This window comes from Perissodus microlepis, chromosome 7 (genome assembly GCF_051167445.1).
Source record: "Perissodus microlepis isolate ML-2025 ecotype Zambia chromosome 7, ASM5116744v1, whole genome shotgun sequence".
Classification (NCBI taxonomy): Eukaryota; Metazoa; Chordata; class Actinopteri; order Cichliformes; family Cichlidae; genus Perissodus; species Perissodus microlepis.
The window spans coordinates 60,759,994-60,779,228 of record NC_140467.1 but is presented as its reverse complement, the minus strand read 5'-3'; the positions used below and the strand labels follow the sequence as shown (position 1 = coordinate 60,779,228).

The following is a 19,235-nucleotide window of genomic DNA, read 5'->3' as shown; positions in this document are numbered from 1 at the left end:
CTTGTCAGCAGAGGTCCTTATTATCAAAGATTTGCCCTTGAAGATTTCTGTCCCTGTTTAAACCTGCACTGGTGTAACTGGTGGTTTACCTGATGGGCTCCTGTTTTTTTGTTTTGTTTTTTTGTTTTTAATGGCTGAAAGAAAATGCTCCTGAACAATGTAAAATTACCAAGATTTTGCCTTGATTACCTGTAACACAGTCTGATTTATATCCAAGTTGCAGTTATAATCTGAATGTGTTTCAACTGGACAAATGCAGAGTAAAAGTAAGAAAAGTCTTTGTAGCTGCTTATGAGACTGAAGCAGATGATTTTTACATTTTTCCTTCTACATAACTCTTTAAGACCATCAGCAGCTCTTACCCTGTGGTTATCAGAATTTTTGTTACAATTTAGTCATTGTAAGTTGTAACACGGATAAAAATGATGTATTTTCCACCTATAACGTGCCTTTTTTTCTCTCCAGATACTACAGAATTAGAGTTAGACCTAACCCCAGCTGTGTGATGGATTGGGCCTTCAGAGCGTTTATGAGTGCAAAAATCTTGGTAATTTAATTAAAGCTTGTTTTTTTTTAAACCAAATATTCTTGAGAGAATGTGTGTGTATATACGCGAGAGTGTTTGTAGTGAGAGATCTGGTTGACATTTCACAGATTTCTTCCAAAAGAGTTGTGCTCTGTATTGACACGTGAAAGTTCCTGTTGCTGCCTCGCTTGCACGCATCAATCCAAATTAAATGCATTATGAAACTGATGACCTACCTCTTCCTTTCTATGGAGTAAATCTTGAACGTAAGAGCAGAAACCTGTGACATTCAGGCAGATGTTATAACATCTGGTTCACTTGTCTCACATAATAAAAATGACAGTTGAGTTTTTGGGTTTACTTGTTTTATTGTTGCTGGGGTCTTTATTTGCTTTGGTATCCGATGTTGATGTAGTTTTAATGTGAACAGGAATGTGGCCTTGCTGCCTCAGCTGCTCATCCACCTGACTTTGGCCTCAGGGCGCTGATGGTTGGTCTCCAGTGTTATCAATATGCTCAGGATGATTTGACCACCTTGACCCCCCAACAGCAACATCTGTTCTCAGTACAAATAACCAGCAACACTCCCATCTCCGGCCCTCTTTTCCTGCATTATTCCCATTTTGCCTATTAGTCTCCCTCCTCTTTCCTCTCCTGAGATGAAGAATATGTGCACAGTGGTCACGGTGGTCGTCGTTACCCGCGGTTGGAGCTTTCCAGGAAGTTTAGTGATGTACAAATCACTACGTTCTATGTTCTCCTCCTCTTTTTTTTTCTTCTGTTTTATTCAGCCCACTCAGCAGTCCTCTCTTTATATACCGTCTTGGTGGGAGAGACTTGCAGGGTCTCTGTTTAGATAAGAACCCTTGGACCCCTCCTGCTGCAGAGACTTGCTTGCAGAAATTTAAGGAAGAACAGCTGCATTTCGAAACTTTGAACACCTCTTACAATCAAAAGCGGCGATGCTGGATGTGTTCCCCACTGAGGATTTTGTTGTGCCCGGGGGTGTTTGTGTGTGATTGTGATGGTTTGAGGAGTGTTCACAGAAAGGGAATGTGAGGAAGTGTGGGATGGGGTAGGAGAGCGCAGTGTGAGGACTTGCGGTTTACCTAACCCCAGCATTAGTGGCATGACCGCAGTAACCACCTCCAGATGTTTGGGAGCACAATCTGACTGATTATTTACAGTGAACATCGCCCTCTTCACACTGCAATGTGTACTCTTTGCTCCTTTGGCAGTGTCAAAGTTAATGCTTAATCCAAGTACAGACCCTTAATTGCTAAGGCCAAGCCCTGTTTATTGGAGGGAGGTTACATGCCTGTGAACAGATCAGACAGCACAGACCAGAGGCAGACTCACTCAGGGAATCATCTCTACCAGGCAAGCAGCAGGACGGACCAAAAGAAGCAGCTACAATGCCACTGAAGTTTGGAACGTCGAAGGCTATCGCCATCGCCTTTGGTGTTCTGACCGTCTCTTCCATCGGCGGCATGTTCACCATGATTATTCTGTTCAAGGCTCAGACCCAAAACATTACCATGACGCCACCTCCAACCCTGCCGTCCACCACCATGGCCCCACCGCCAGACATGCGGCTGCCGAAGAGCTTGGTACCTCAGAAGTACGAAATTGTACTCGCAGTTCACCTCTACACTAAAATCATAGAGGAGGGGAACGGCTCCAATCCCAACATCACCACTCCGAACCAGACCATGATCTTCACGGGAAACTCGACTGTCCACTTTCAATGTGCCCAAAAGACGATGAGCATCTTTCTCAACAGCAGGAACCTGAACGTGTCCTCGCCGGTGGTGTTGAACGAAAATACAAAAAGGAATATTAAAGTGTCTGGAATGAAACACCACGATGATGAAAGTGACTTCCTCGAGCTCGAATTGATGGACGCCTTGGAGGCAGGAGGGAACTACTCTTTGTTTTTGTCTTTCCATGGCGAAGTCTCGGATTATCTGGAAGCACTGTATCTAAGCAGATATACTGATGGTATCTTTGACTATGAAAGTGTAGATGATCCAAATGCGGACAGGTACGTAAAAAAGCTCTGCGTATAGAATATATATCAATACATTTAATTATTTGTTGAATTTGGAGTTCCTAAAACAATTTCAGAGCTTTTCACTACTGCAACTTTAAAGTTTATCGTATTCCGTAAAATAATCGGCAATTAGAGCTTAGAGGGTTTCTGAGAAAGTGAAAGAAATGTGGTCGTGTTTATTCCAGTTGGAAAAATAATCTATATTAAATTAAATCTATATTTAAATTTTTTTTTTATCTGAAATCTATGAAAGTTATGTAAGTATTCTGTATTTAATGCTAATTTTAGGATTTCAAGATTCCAATTTTTTCTGGAGTGAAAAATAAATACAAAATTTAAATTTAAGTGTTTTTTTTTTTTTTATAAGAAAACTATTAAGGGAAAAATATTTGGAAAGGTTTCAAGGAAAATGACATAAAGGCTGAAAAGAGTCAAAGTTATATTAAGAAAAATAAATAATTTCTTAAATCGTTATTTCAAGAAGATGCAACTCCAAATATTAAATGATTAAATACGTAAATATATAAGCCTTATTTTTGATTTTTAGCATTGTTCAAAATGTAATTCCCTTTTAATATAAAGGAGAGAAAAAAATATCTATACAAGCTTACAAACTTTATCACTCAGCCATAATAACAGTAATAATTCATAATAAGCCATAATAATATTCCATCAGGTTACAGAGATGTTCAAGTTTCCACAGTGAATTAATTTCTCAACTTGAGTGTTTTTTAAAAACAGTGAGTCTATAATCATCTGGATGACTAAACACAGTGATAGCTCAAACACAAAGTCATTTTCTAACATAACAATGATGCAGCCCACATTTTTTCAAATCACTATTTATTTTCCACTGACGTGCAGTTCTTTGTGTCCGTTTTAATCTGACATGTAAAACAATAACCCAAACTGACTGTTCATCATAACCTTATCCTAGATGTTGCACAAACCCATAAAAAATAATTCACAGTGGAACTTTGGCATTAAAGTTACAAAAACTGCGGCCAGGACATTTTTGTCTTTTGATAAAACTGAGTTTGCTCAACTGATTTACACAGCTTAAGATGAGGCCTAATCAAAATGAAGTTAAGCTGGAACCAGTAAGTATCCAACAGAAAGGACAAACAATATCTTTCAGAATGGAAAAAAACTGTAATAATAATAGTAAAATAATCCATTCATAATCAATGTTTGTTACAACATGTCGCTGGGGTAACATCACTGATTGGTTACATGTGTGCTTGCACCTGCAGTGGTGTAATAAGTATTTAGTTACAAGTAAAAGTCCTGGCTTTAAAATGTGCTGTAAAAAGAAGTACACAGGCAAAATTTGCAACAGTATCAAAGTAAAAGCAATCATTCTGCAATACGCTCACGATTTTTATAAATATAATCCCAAAGATCTTTTTTCAATAACATCTTAATCTGAAGACCAGTAGCTTCAAATGAATGTAGGGGAGGAAAAAAGTAAAATTAAACTCTAAAAATAAAAGAAGCTATAAAGCAGCAAAGAAGTTTTTAAAAAAGTAGCTTATTGTTTTTCTGTCTTCTCAGTTTTTGATTCTTGGATATGGTGTCTCACATTGAACTTAAAGAGTTGTACACTTATATATTTACACATTTACAACCTCTGATCACGCACTATTCTACAGTGAAGACAATAATTTAATACATGTAACCAGCCCGTTCAGGTGGGGACCTCAACTTTTCAACCGCTACACTTGTACTTCATGTATCCTTTCTTCTTTTCTTTCTTTCTTTTTTTTTTTAAAAGAGTACTGCTCACAACTCTCTCACATCTTTTTGTTTTTACACATTCATACTCATATGAATTTGTGAGAATCAGGCACATCCAAAACCTAACCAAACCAAACCCAACATACATGAACACCTAGACATAGAACACATTGAACACCTTGGGATAGTTACACACATATCTTTTTCTCAGTTGTTGTTAACCAGCTACACTCTCTCTTTTCCATTTCTCACTCATTAATGTTTTTAACAAGTTATTGTGCATTCTTTAAATGGTACAATATGGCCACAAGTTGATTCACTTGCAATTAATGTAACAAATTAGTCAAAAAAGTGCAGCAACATCATAGTCAAAGACCAATAAAAGCTGTTAGCGATGATAAAGAATATGTTGGGACATTTTGATCCAATTAAAAAAGACCTGAACACTCTCTCGCTCTCTATTCCCTGTATGCTTAGATTCATTGCTGCCACCAATCTGCAGCCAACAGATGCCAGGAAAGTGTTTCCTTGTTTCGATGAGCCAGACATGAAGGCTGTGTTTAAATTGACCATCATCCACAGGCGAGAAACCAGAGCTCTGGGAAATGCAGCCCCTTATGGTAAAAACAAGTTCCTGTGTCAATACGCGATATAGGTCACCTGCTGAGGAGTCAAACATTAACTTTAACAATAGGAGTAAAAGATGTCCTCATTATGTATTTCCTTGTTTCCCTTCTTTCAGAAAGCAACATTATAGATGACGAATGGCAATACACTATCTTTAGAGCAACACCAAAGATGTCCACCTACTTATTCGCCTTCACAGTGGTCGACGACAGCTTCAAATTCACCACCTCTCCAATCTCTAATACTGATCGCGTGGAGATAAATGTAGGCTACATGTCCTGCAGGATGAATCTGATGCAGTGTTATTGATGTTTTTGTTTTTGCCAGTACACTTTGAAAGTCAGCAAAACTGGGCTAGTAGCCAGTGAGGTTTTACTATTTTTACCACTCAGTGCCATTTCTGTGTTTTGTTTGTGCAGACGTATGCTCGTCCTGAAGCTATCGATGCAGGACACGCTGATTATGCCAGCAACATTTCCAGAAAGCTCCTTCGATTCTACGAAAGCCAATTTGAAATTAAATATTCAATGGAAAAAATAGGTAAACTATACCTACTTACATCTGTGAAGGGTCTCAGTCATCCAGGTCATTGTAGTCTAAGGAGCTTGGAAAGAAAGGTGTCTGGACTTCTCGGATGAGAGGTGAAACGTCTTCAAGAAACTTAAAGAAGTCCAGGCGCCTCTCTTCCCAAACTATACCTACTTACATTTCAGTCTTCTTCTTTTATCAGCTCACTTTTGGGGTCACCCCCACAAAACATCCCCCTCCATCTCAGCCTATCCCTAGCATCCTCCTCTATCACGCCAACCCTCTTCATGTCCTCCTTTATTGTATCTTCTCTATGGTCTTCCTCTTTTGGAAACTCCATCTTCAGCATCCTTTGTCTAGTATATCCACTATCCCTCCTCTGCACATGTCCAAACCATCTGAGCCCTGGATCTCTAACTTTGTCTCCAAACTTGAGCTGTTCCTCTGATGTACTCATTTCATTTCTCTGACTCAAAGAGAATCACAAAAATGAACAGCTTGACATGAGAGATTTGAAAAAGACATCATAAATAGCACACAAAACAATTCCCATGATTTGTATTTGTTTTTCTTTGCTTCTTTAACTCAGTCGGAGGGTTTTCATCGGTCTTTGTTCAGTATGTTGCTTTTATTGTGGATATAAACCCCCATGAATCAAATGTGTTGAACCCACACTTTGACTTGTAATCCACATTTTATGGCTCACAAGTACTGTTTTTGATTTTTAGATGCATCACTTACTGCTTAATCAAAATACTGTATTGAGTAGCTCATACATGTCTCATTGGGGATAATCTGGTTTTTAATACTGAAGGGTCTTTATGCTCTGATATGAAGCACCTTAAATTATGTTGTTGTGAATTGGTGCTATGTAGACAGAACTGAAGTGAACTGAACTGATTTGAACAGAATTGTGTCCATTTCTTTGTGATCTCCTTAGACCAGCTTGCACTGCCAGACTTATACCCTGCTGCGATGGAAAACTGGGGACTGATCACATACCAGGAAGGATTCCTGCTCTATCAGGAAGGAGTCTCCTCCCTGTTGCACAAGGAAGATATTGCCACTGTCATTGCACATGAACTGGCACACCAGGTTAGAGAGCAGTAAAACTAATAAAGCATCTGATTTCAATCCTCTGAGTCATTTTCCTGTTAAGACCACAGACAGGAGTAGCAAAACATATGGTTTTAGCAGCAAAAGTAAAGATCATACAACATTTTCACATGATAAGAAACACAGTTTTGGATTAAGGAAGTTGTTTTTAAGTTTATTACAACTTTTACAGCAATATTGAATAGCAATGCAACCTTTCCTGTGTAATGATTTATTTTTATTTTGTTGGCAGTGGTTTGGAAATGAGGTGACAATGAAATGGTGGAACGACCTTTGGCTGAATGAGGGCATTGCTACCTACCTGTCTTACTTTGCTGTGGACAGTGTGGAGCCTACGTTCAATATAGTAAGTCCAGCCTTACAATATCTCTGGAGTTCTGCTAAATGCTCAGGCAAAATTGTTTAAGCTTACAGTCTCGTCCATGTTTGTTTTCTACAGAAAGAAATATCTATCATGAATGACCTCCACGATGCGTTTAGAGAGGATGCTTTGGCCTCATCCCATCCTCTCAGTCCTGCATCAAAAGAGATCAATACAACAGATGACATCCTTGGAATGTTTGATTCGATCAGCTACAGCAAGGTAGCTAGTCAAAGCTGTTAATACACAATTTGCCACCGTGTGTTTTCTACTAACAGGAACATGTAATCTGTGTTCACTTTGTTAGGGCGCAATTGTGCTGAGAATGCTGGCAAACCATGTGGGAGAAGTTGTTTTCAACAAAGGGCTCCAAGTAAGCAAAAATGATTTTCCTTTCAGGTCCTTCCCAAGGCTTAAACGATCGTGGCTCAAGAGTTGGCAGTTCATCTTGTAATCGGAAGGTTGCCGGTTCGAGCCCCGGCTCTGACTGTCTTGGTCGTTGTGTCCTTGGGCAAGACACTTCACCCGTTGCCTGCTGGTGGTGGTCAGAGGGCCCGGTGGTGCCAGTGTCCAGCAGCCTCGCCTCTGTCAGTGCGCCCCAGGGCGGCTGTGGCTACAATGTAGCTGCCATCACCAGTGTGTGAATGTGTGGATGACTGAATGTAGTGTAAAGCGCTTTGGGATCCATAGGGACTGAGTAAAGCGCTATACAAATACAGGTCATTTACCATTTAAACTTAAAAACAAACAATAAAACTAAAGGGTTTCACTTGACTGCCAGTCTGCAGTTGAAACTCACTTCTGCCAAGACAATCCAAATGCAGAATCCTGGAAACGTAGATTTTCATGAGAAAATCCAACCATTTTGATGATGTCATGGCTCATGTATCTGGAGCCACGACATTATTGAAAGAGGACACAGATGGTAGCAATCGTACCGTTCGATGCTTTAATTAGCTATTAAATCTCATCTAATCTCCATATACCTTGTTTGCTTTTGCAACCAAAGTCTTGGCAAATGTAAGGAAAAGGAACATTTGTGAAGTCCCTTGTGTGCTACAAAACTCTGAGCGCCTCACAGGCTTTTGAGATGGATGGAAAGGAAGAGCAGATTTGGCTGGCCATAATTGGTGCCAGATATTGACACATAGGCTTACGTAGCCACAGCTTGTGGCATTACGAAATGAACTCACTAATTTTTGTCCACAGGATCAGGATTTGTCCCACTGTAGCTGTCATCCCTGTTAGTCTGACTTACTGAACTGGGCCACTGTACAACATTTGTGCTGTTGCTGCTTTTTGAAGCATGGAACAATAGAAATATGACCTTGTGAATGCTGTGTTAACTCTGTGACAGACTGGCGACCTGTCCAGGGCCTTCAGCCCCCCTGCAACTCTGATGTTGGAAGAAAATAGATGGGTGGAATTTATGAATGCAGCTTAGCAACAAAGCTTGCAAGTGTTAGCTGATAACTTAGCACTCCAGCCTTTGATCCAAATATGGTAACTTCTGCATTTAAAAAAAGAAAAAAAGACACAGTGGTGGCCAAAATGCTAATAAGGCATCACAATCTGCACTCCAAAACCAGTGGGTGGTGTCACAGTGGTTACGCCCATCCTTTAAATACAGTCTTTGATCCAGCGGTGTATTGTTTCAGTTTAGTCGTGAAAAATGATCTTTGGAAACTTTTGAAACAACTGAAAAAATAATAATAACATAAAGTTGTAATTCCAAAATGGATCAGGCTTCATTTGAAAGGCAACACTTTCTAGTTTCATAAAACTTGTCTGTATATCATGTGGCTAAAATAATCCCAAACCCTCGACAGGTTGCAGGTAACCTGGAGTATTCGAAGAGGTTAACTTTTTTTTTTTTTTACCATCAATAGACACCAGCTTCTGTCATACATCCAAATCGAACATGTTGAAAATAAAGCCCTCAGTGCTGCTCTGAACGAAAGCATTCCAACATCTGGTTCGTGTCTGCAGAAATGGGGAAGGCACGCAGTTTTTGTCCACTTGTGTTTTCCACTGCCTCATGCAAAATCAATAAGGGTGTTGTGTTTTCCTTGTCAGATATACAAGGAAGAGGCTAAACGTCTGTTCAAACCTTCATTTTTGTAACACACCAAACTCATTGTGAATGTTCATGTGTATCCGGGCAGAAGATTCAAAACAAAACAAACAAAAAAACAAGGAAAAACGAAAATGTTTTTTACTCAGAGATTTATTACACCATCACATCTCCCTCAGGTTCAACTGCTCACAGCTGCAATTGAATCTTTTCACCCAGCTCTTATTCCAACAGCTCCACGGGGAAATAATAATTTTTTTGTGCCTGATGCAACTGTGTCCACTGTTACTCAATCGTTCTGATTTGCTCTGCTTTCATATATTTTGTAGATGTATCTCAAGGCCTTTCAATATGGAAACGTAGAAAAGGATGACCTCTTGGAGTATATACAAAGGGTAAGATGATAAATTAACCAGGCTGTTTTATTCCACCAAATTTCCGTTGCTTACTCTATGCGTGCCTTGTCATCAAAATCATTCTCACACCTTCATTGCCTGAGGATTAGTCACAACATTGTATTTATCCCAGATTTTAAGTATTTTGGATAAATCATAGTTTTTGGTCTGTGTTTTAGCTCATTTAATTTAAAACAATGGCTAGCACATTAAAATGCCAAACAGCAGCTTTTAGAAAGCAAAGACCTGTGTGGTATATTTAGCTCTTTTAAAGCAAAGGGTTCGAAAATGTTCAGATACTAATGAATTCAGTTATCATAAATCATATTTACAAATACATCGGGTTTGGACTGCACATGGAAAGATATTCATTGACTTGTTTAATGTTGGCAGGCTGAGAATCAGAACCGCGTTAACAAAGCTGTCCGCAACACTGATGACATCGCTGGATTCATGAACCCTTGGACCACCCAAAGTGGCTATCCTGTCATTACCATCAACACTACCAATGGACAAGTCTACCAGAAGCAGTTTCTCTTCAATAACTCTGCCAATTCCTCGTAGGTGTCTTCCACATCTTTCTACAAACTTGACCTAACTTTGTGTAAACCAACTATTTTTTTTCCAGCCTAGACAAATCTGTAATAAAATCATCTAGCTTGAGTTAACATTTTGTACCACTTTTAATGATAATACAGATTAAATAACCATCTGTGGTAAAAAGTCAAGTTATTCAATGAATAACTCACATTGTTAACAAAGTATTGGGCCACAACTGATTTCATTGCTTTTGGCTGCGCCTTTGCCTTCAAACTCCATGATGCTGCCATGATGAATCATACAGGGTCCAGACTGGGATACCTCCAGATCCTGGAGACTCTGGCATGATAGTGGCACAGATTAGGTTATTACAAAGGAAAATAGATTTCATGCTCATGTTTTTGTCTCTAAAATGCTTCTTTTCCGTTTGTAAGCTTTAAAAAGTCTGTAAAACTCACAATTATTGCTCACTTTATTTTCTGGGGCATGTGAAACTACATCCAGTGTAAGATCTACCTGTTCTTTTTCTGTTTAGCAATTCATGGACAGTGGAGATTGAGTTCATCTCAAATGTGTCGTCTAAATTTGAGAAAGTGTATTTGTATAACAACAAGCCAGGTAAGATGCAGGAGAACACAAAGTATTTTTTATTTTAAATCTTCTGTTTCAAAGGGAACCAGAATAATGTTTTATTTTATTGTGTGTGATGAGACATAATCAAGCCATTGATTAAAAAAACAAACAAACAAAAAAACCATAAGCATTTTTCAGTGAAATGTTTATTTGCCCCAAAAGTTCTTAAATCAGCTACAAAGGCTTTAGATATTCCTGGAATGCAATTTTCTTTAAACGCACAAAAATGAAAATTGGTCAAAGAAATGTTTTGCATATATTTTAGGAGGTATAGAAAACCATTAATCACATACATCGTTAATCATCCTTAGTGTTGCTGAATTTGAATGACATTTGTGCATGTAATGCATGTAAACATCTGGGAGAAGCAAAATGACTGCACACAGTGCATCTGCTTTCAGTTTGGTTGTCTTCATGTTTTTACTTCTTAAGTCTCGTCTCAGCCTCTGTCAAGTTTCCTTTTTCTCTATTCAAGTGCTTCATTTTACTCACTCGCAAATACATTTAACACATTTTCAACTAATTGATGTCTCGTGAACAGTAAACAAAGAAGCTTTCATAGCTAAGAATGGTGAATGGATCCTGGCAAATATCAACTGCATCGGATACTACAGAGTCAATTACAATCCAGAGAACTGGGAACGCCTTCTAGCTCAGCTGCAGAAGAATCGACATGTAAGTACTGGGCCACTCCAGTTTTACACATTTTACTGGGTGATTTTTACTGGAAATATTACGACATCTTATCTTCTGAAGCTTCTTTGTTTCATACGAGGCGATAAATGCAGGGATTTTGTGAGTTATTGGTTAATTATCAAAATAAAATCTAATTACATTTATATAAACTGACGAGGTTATATTGAAGAGAAATAACTTATTGTTGAAGGCAGATTCATTGGACTGCAAAGGTTTTCTAGAGGCTTTAAAGAGCAACAATAAAAGCATCCAAGTTTGCTTCCTTTATTACACAGTGAAGTTTGATAGATTGTGTTGGAGGGTAAGACAGAGATGCTGTTTGAACAAAGTAGACCAGACCAAGAATTGGCCTTGAACCAAAAGCTCAGAGGTTAACTTAATCCTTCAAAGCAAACATTTGTCGTCGTAGATCCCGAGTTACACAAAAAAGGCCTTACTTGTGCCTCACGTATAACTTTTACAACTAACCTGCTTTTTTCTGGATGTACGAGTCTGTAGTTGTATCAACAATGTCGTCACCATGTTCATGGATTGTTTGGCTGGTTGATCTACCACTCAGTTGTTCATGTTCTGTCATCAATAATTCACGGTGCAGAGAAAGAAAGCTTTCTTAACGCCTGTGACTTTCCATCCAGTGCAACGAACAGGGCAAGGGTTACTATTGTTACAGTTTCTGCTACAAAGCACACACTGACTAAGGCAACTCCTCTTAAACACTTGTCATAAACATACCTGAATTCCCTATGACACTGATTGGGGAACAAAACAAATGGTGGAGGGAGAATAATTTTGTGGACAAACACGGGATAGCAGGAGTAGAGAATTCCAGGTAAGTGGGTGGGAATCAGATGGCAAGGAAAGTCACGTTCAGTAACCTTTAAAGTCATTTTTAATAACTTTAAAATGGCAGCTCCCAGGTAAGAAAGAAGTAGCGTTGGGTGGCTCTCTAACTTTGAAACTTGTGTTTTTCCAGAGTATCCCGCTGTTGAACAGAGGGCAGCTTATTGATGACGCATTTAACTTGGCAAGGTACTGACTGTGACCTGTTCATTTAATAAAAAAATAATAATGCTGTGCTATTAATATATTAGATATGTTAAGCGATAAGAGGAAACTAGAACGTCATTAAGAAGTCCACTTAACTTAACATGCAGCTTTGCATCAGGCTCCTTCTCAGTGGTTTGCTGAATATTTAGATCTGGCCTTTTGAAAAACTCTCTCATTCTTTCAGTATTAGTCACAAACCCCCTTCCAAACCAAACAGCCTAACATTATTAAATGTTATTTGACATTTATTTTACCAAAGAACGTGGCTACTTTGCTCCAGTTTCTAGGGAAGGCATTTATTTGAGATAATGAAGTATATTATATGTGTTTTATTGAGATATTGGATTAGCTGGAGCCTGTCATGGTAGGCTACACCCTGGACAGGCTGACACGCTATCACAGAGCTAACACACGCTATTGATACCCTGCTGCTTATTGCAGCTAGCTGGACATTAACCCTGTGAGCTCTTGTTATGATCAGTGTTATTCCCAGCTCTAACCCTACTGTTCTCCAAAGTCTTGGCAGTCGGGGTAAAAAAAAAAAAAAAAAATCTTTGTAACTTACAGGCATTACTTACATTTTTCCCCAAAAAATGCCCTTTTGTTTTTCTCCAAAACTCAGGGTTAGACATGCCAGTGATTTCAACTCATACCTCAGAGAGTTAAATTTACAGGTAAAATGCAAATAGATAATTTTCTTTAGACAACAACATTTGTCAGCCATCATTATTTTACTCATCCGGTCATCTGTCCAGGATAGGGTTGAGTTTTGTTAGAGACAATTATTAAACAGGCAAATCCCGACATGTCACAGGGGACACTTTAAATAAAGTCTGAGACATTTTGCCGCTGCAGTATTTCTAAAAAAAAACATTTTCCATTTGATCTGATGCTAACCAAAGACATCCCAACCAAATTGTGGAGACTTAATTTTTTCATAACATTTAGCTGTAAGAAAATGTGATTGTAGAAGCAGTCCCATTGGAGGTTTTATAAATAAAAATGGCTAAAGCACAGGCGGTGTGTGGATGCTCCAATATTGCTTTTTTGTGAATTTTAAATAAATGGCTGTACTGACTGAGATCTCACTCTTGTTCTCCTCAGGGCTAAACTTGTCAACGTGACTCTGGCTCTGAATTCAACCCTTTTCCTCACAAAAGAGACACAGTTTCTTCCTTGGGAGTCAGCGGTCAGGAATCTCGAGTACTTCATCCTCATGTTTGACCGCTCTGAGGTGTATGGACCCATGCAGGTATCTGTCATCTGTTTTCGCTAGTTGTACGTATTTCTTTAAAAAAAAAAACCTTGATGTCTTATATTATTATATTTAACAGGCTTAATGTGATCTTCTGATTTTGTTGATGTTCAATAATTGGAACAATGTGCAGAAAATATTGTATACATTGCCGAAACTCTGCCGTCTCTTCCTGCAGACATACCTGCGGGAACAGGTTAGAGAGCTGTATAACATCTTCAAAAACTACACGGACAATGACAGCGTCCCACAGAACGATCACTCCTTACAGTAAGTAAGATCTTTATTTTTAAGACGGAATTCATCCTGAGTTAATCGTCAACAGATTTACACATGTTTGCATGCAGTTTACGGTTCATAAAATCACACTCAAGCCCAAAGGTGCTAATAAAAAGCAGATGTGTGAGTTTGTATTTTTGCCTTTGTGCTGTAACAGATGTGTGGTGTGGACTGTGAGTGTCGTTTTAAAGGAAGCAGTTCTCGTGTCATCAAGGATCTTTTAAAGTGGTCCGCTTTTATCTCATATAAACTGTTGCAGGGGTGGATGTTCATGTTAAACACGGCCAAAGTTTCAAATAATGACTTCATCAAAAAACACAGGTCTCAGAAAGAAAGAGTGGGGATTTCTGTTAACTGGACTGTTCTAGTAATGTATAAGAATAAAACTGTAGAGCTGGAAGTAAGAATGATAAACTGTAAACTGATTATTTGATAATTAATCTTTGTTTATGTGGCACAACAATATGGCATTATAGGTCGACGTGATAATGAGGGTAAAATTAGTCTTAGTGGTATCATTTTCACCTTTCCTTAGAAATTGCCACTTGTTAGTCATTTATTCTTCTGTAACTGCACTTTAAGTGTCACTAAGAGTACATTCAGCTGCTGAAAATTACGCCCCAAGTTAGAAACATTTACCGGGTAAATACTGAGCAGTCACTGGCTGTATGGCTAGACCACAAAGTGCTACCAAACGATGACATAAAAGAAAGAAACTGGAAGCTTTCAATGAACGCGTAGGCCCTCTTGGTTTCAAAACCATTGGTAAAACAATTCGTTAGAGAACTGTCAGTGATAGATGAGTAATAAGAGTCCATTTAAGGGTTAAAAAACTCTTGTCTCCAAATTATTCTCATATTTGGAAACACTCTGGCATTTCATACCTTTGCATTTATCATACAAAATGTTGTTTCATCCTAAGGTACACCCAGCTCTTAGCCATAAAGCTGGCATGTTCCAATGGACTACCAGAATGCGTAGAGATGGCTAAGCAGAAGTATGCCACCTGGATGGAGAACAACAATACCAACAGGTGTGGACTTTTCTAGAATAAGTATCTTTGTTTTCTGTGTCACACTTTCTGGAATTATCCAATGATCATCTAACTGTATTAGCTTTCCATATATTCTGTAGCTTTGCTCTCCGGTAATGATTTAGTAAAGGTATGTGTAATCTAATCCCTCTTTCATGTCAGTTGTTGGTATCTGTGCATTGTGGATGTTGGTAAAGCTGCACTTGGTGGGATTTTCAAGCAATCTCACTCTAATTTTCAATTCCAACATCTTTTCCCAAACAAGTGCTCTGGTGCGCTTACAGCTAGCATTTTTGAAAAGTTTCCAAGTGCAACTTTAAAAAATTGGGACTAAGACTGTATATAAAAGATGGACGTAGCCACAATGACATCACTAATTGGTTAGGGACCTTGAGGCGTGGATCTGACTAAGAACCTAAGGAACAACACGACTCTCATCTGCAGTGTTGGGGTAAAGCAGACAGTGTATTCTCCTTCAGTAACCGTAATTGGGACAATACTTAGAAATAAACCTCCTGTTGAATTCAGTCAGACTTCAAACTAGTGATCAAGGCCAACACCCCATCTTTATAGTGTTTACTGAGCCACGCTTCTTTTTGCAATCACAGGAGCCGCTCTTTGCTAAAAATTCACGCAGAATGCAGGTTTAAAGTACTTCTGCATAGAGTTCACTTTTCTTCTCTCAACCCCAAACTGGTTGCAGTAAATAGCTGCCCCTCTCCAAGCCTGCTTCTGCTGGAGGTGTCTTCCTGTAAAAAAGGAGTTCTTCCTTCCATGTTTCCACGTGTTTGTTCGTGAGGGATTGTCTGATCGCTGGGTTTTCTCTGTAATATTTGTAGGACCTTCGGTTTCCTATACAACAAGCTTTGAGGCTACGTCTATCTTTTATTTACAGTTAAATACGTTCACTGCATGTGCTTGTTACTTCAATGTGGAAATGCCTTTGTGCTTGACTGCAATACTGTGTGGATATGTATGCTCCATGTTATACTGTATACACATTATAAATTAGGGGGGGGGGGATATTCTGGATTTGTTATCTTGTGTTCAAGAAAATCAAAATCATCTTCAGAGAAGTCACAGAATAGTAACCAAAGTCTGACATCCATGGATTCTTTTATATTCTTTAGTCTTTATTTTGTCCAAAAATGCTCACTTGGGCCGTTTATATGTCTGACTTTGCCAGATGTGTCAACAACTTCAATCTAAAATGAGTACATCAAGGATAAAATGAGATTTAATTAGATTTAATTATATCAGACTTAGACATACTGTCAGTTTCTTTTGCTATATCACTATATTAAAAAGCAAGACTGCAGAAAGACAAACAGACACTCGTCTCACACTCATGACTCCAGTATAGTCAACCCAGCACTTAAGCTCTCAACGTAATCACTTACTGTAAAACCGCTAAGCACACTTTGTCTTTTTAATCTGGGGGTGTTGAAAGTCAAGAGGTCGAAATAAATATTTTCGCCATGCAAAACATGAACATGAAATGGGAATATAATTCAGATGTGGATACACATGAATGCCATATTTCCTTTATCATGCAACTCAGACATTTATGATGGGATACAAATAGACTATAAAAGAGGCTAAAACAGGTCTTGCACATAGCTGTGCCTCCAAGATCAATAAATTACCTTCAGATTATTTTATTCCAGTTAATAGATTTCATGTTGCATAACAACAGCTGTTTGTATCAGAAAGAATTAAATGGCCAAAGCTCAAAGTGGTTTATATTTGCTTTATCGCTCCCGCATTCTTGGCCTGCATGTTACTGCAGTGGTTAGCACAGTTGCTGCAAAGCAGAAGGCTGTAGGTTTGAATCTGCTGCTCTGCACGGCGTCTCTACCAGTGGTATTTGTGGAGGTAGGGAAATGAGCATGATCTGTGATTTGTCTGTCTCTACGGCTCTGCCAGGATACCTCAATAACACCTCAATAACACAAGTTGAAGAAGTCCTTAAGAACCTGGATGGATGGGACATCATTTCACTTTTCAAACTAATTTAGACATCAGGGGACATTTTCTCTTTTAGCATATGGACTTTTCCAAATCTTAAAAAATCTAGCAGTGTTGTGTTTTCATTGAATTTTTGATGGGTGGGCAGATGTTGGACCATGCCATTGGATGTCTTCTTTTTCAATTGTCAACAATGTCAATAATTTGAGCATTTTCTGTGACTTCTGTAAACATCGATATATAAACTACATACATAAACTGACAATGGTCACAGTCTACTATACTGATGAGCCATTTCTATAAAGTATAATGGACTGCATTTTTTTTGGCGGGTAAAGTTTTTCTTATACTGCTGATGAGATTCCTTCTGAAGCAAAAACATGTGATGTCAGCCGTCCAGCACAAAGAAAAAAATGTGAAAATTAGATGGTCCTGAAACAGGAAAAATAAAGTGTGTGTGTGTGTGTGTGTGTGATTCAGCATCCACCCAAACCTGCGGTCTGAAATCTACTGCCAAGCTGTGGCTGCTGGTGAGAAGGAAGAGTGGGAATTTGCCTGGGACATGTATCAGACCTCCAGCAACACCTCAGAGAAAGAGCAGCTCCGTCGTGCTCTGTCCTGCACCAAGAAGATCTGGTTGCTCAGCAGGTAAAGCATAAAATCCTAAAGTGTATGACACATGTGTAAACTGTTTTAATAAAGCAGTTCCCAATACACATGGGTTTTATTCATTAGGTTTCCAGTAAGAGCCTTCCTTATCTTGCAGATACCTTGATTACACTTTGGACCCTGAGAAGATACGTCTGATGGACGTCGCTTCTACAATTTACTACATAGCCCAGAACTCAGCGGGGCAGGCGCTGGCCTGGAACTTTATCAGAGCAAACTGGGACTACGTCAGCCAAGGGTAGGTTGCTATTTAAACTGCTTTTAGCCCCTCTCATATTGGTTTTTACAGATGACATCTCATTTTCTGAGTCATCTCTTTTGCACTGTGGATTAGACGAACATACATGACGCCAGTATTCTTGGGTTGAGGTTGATGATAGGTCACATTTCCTTCAGTGATGAGTGTTTATTTAGCCTTTTTATTCCAACAAATTTACAAGGAATTTAAGAATTCATGACTTACCTCAGAACATACACTTATAAAGGTGGAGGAGTTTCCATAACACCCCAGTTAGATGTGTAAAAATTCTGGATGAGCTCAGTTTTTGGCAGTGTGACCTCATTTCAGCTGGCTTGTAAAAATGTGAATTTGCTCAGTGGCTTCCTGTTGTAGAATTGCGAGTATATTTCAATGGTGTTGGCACAAAGCAACAAAAACAACCAACCCACAGCAGCGTGTTTCTTTTTTTTCCTCCTATTGATTTAGTTCAAGAAGACAATAAAATGCAGCACTGTTGCAACTATTGGTAGCTATGTTTCTGACTATTTAACAGGAGGGACAATGCAAAAAGAAAATATCCATATATGGGATTACCTGGCTTGGTGTGGATATGATCTTGTGGTGTCTGCATTGACCTTATGGCTCTAAGTTTAATGTGATTAAATATTCTCTCCTTTTTAGATCTGTTTATCTACGATGGCCTTCCTGAGTGCAGTTTGAAGGCCATAAGTTTTCAGCCAAAAAATGACCTGCCTTTAAGAAGACGTGTAGCCTGTTTTAGGTCGTGGTTTCAGGTTTTTCCTCCTGAATTCGACATGTTCATTCACTCTCAGCTGCATCTTCAACCCACTAGCCAGCATCAAACAGGCTAACCAAGACTAGATAAGAGAAATCTTTATTGGTGTCCACAGGGGAAATGCAGTTGCTTGAGAAGTAAAAAAAAAAAACATTAACAGTACAAGTTTTGCTAAGAAACAAGCCAACAGTGTCAAGATAACTACAATATTTTTTCAGGATTGGGTGGAGACCAAAACTGAACTAACAACAGAGTAATGTTACCAGTTTTTGGTTGAAAATGAAAATATGGCGAGGGCTTGGGGTTATATGGCGCCACCACATGTTTCTCGATTATGTTTTGGCTTCTGCTTTATGCGCAGAGGAGACATATTTGCTGCTTCATCACAGAGAGTCGAGGGCCTCAGCTGGTTCAGGGGCCAGATGTTTATAGAGCACTTTTAGTGACCTGTGAACAAACTAGCGGGGCCATAAAAAATCAGGCATTTATAAACAGTCGACTATAAAAATTCTGCACTGTGTCATCAAGTGCAAAGGTCCTGTTATTTAATCACTTCTTATCATTACCTCTCCTGTTTGTGCTGTTACCAGGAAGTTAAAATAAACTGTATCACAGTATAATTAAAGGGGGGGGGGGGGGGTCATTTCGTGGCCACACCAACATGCGAACGTTATCTAAAGTA

General features: G+C 38.9%; 1 protein-coding gene across 1 annotated transcript in view; it reads left to right on the top strand.

Moving 5' to 3' along the window:
• Positions 1-1,440: 1,440 nt before the first annotated feature.
• The window catches only part of anpeplb (alanyl (membrane) aminopeptidase-like b), a 21,770-nt gene continuing 3,975 nt past the window's right edge, over positions 1,441-19,235 (top strand). Inside the window, exons 1-18 of the mRNA XM_084936383.1 lie at positions 1,441-2,570; positions 4,794-4,936; positions 5,059-5,207; positions 5,363-5,483; positions 6,412-6,566; positions 6,820-6,933; positions 7,027-7,170; positions 7,256-7,321; positions 9,352-9,417; positions 9,811-9,977; positions 10,493-10,575; positions 11,132-11,265; positions 12,260-12,315; positions 13,438-13,585; positions 13,767-13,858; positions 14,790-14,900; positions 17,349-17,516; positions 17,635-17,775. Of these exons, the coding sequence (XP_084792509.1) occupies positions 1,942-2,570; positions 4,794-4,936; positions 5,059-5,207; positions 5,363-5,483; positions 6,412-6,566; positions 6,820-6,933; positions 7,027-7,170; positions 7,256-7,321; positions 9,352-9,417; positions 9,811-9,977; positions 10,493-10,575; positions 11,132-11,265; positions 12,260-12,315; positions 13,438-13,585; positions 13,767-13,858; positions 14,790-14,900; positions 17,349-17,516; positions 17,635-17,775 (2,687 nt within the window). The 5' untranslated portion in view covers positions 1,441-1,941. The remainder of the gene's footprint in view (positions 2,571-4,793; positions 4,937-5,058; positions 5,208-5,362; positions 5,484-6,411; positions 6,567-6,819; positions 6,934-7,026; positions 7,171-7,255; positions 7,322-9,351; positions 9,418-9,810; positions 9,978-10,492; positions 10,576-11,131; positions 11,266-12,259; positions 12,316-13,437; positions 13,586-13,766; positions 13,859-14,789; positions 14,901-17,348; positions 17,517-17,634; positions 17,776-19,235) is intronic.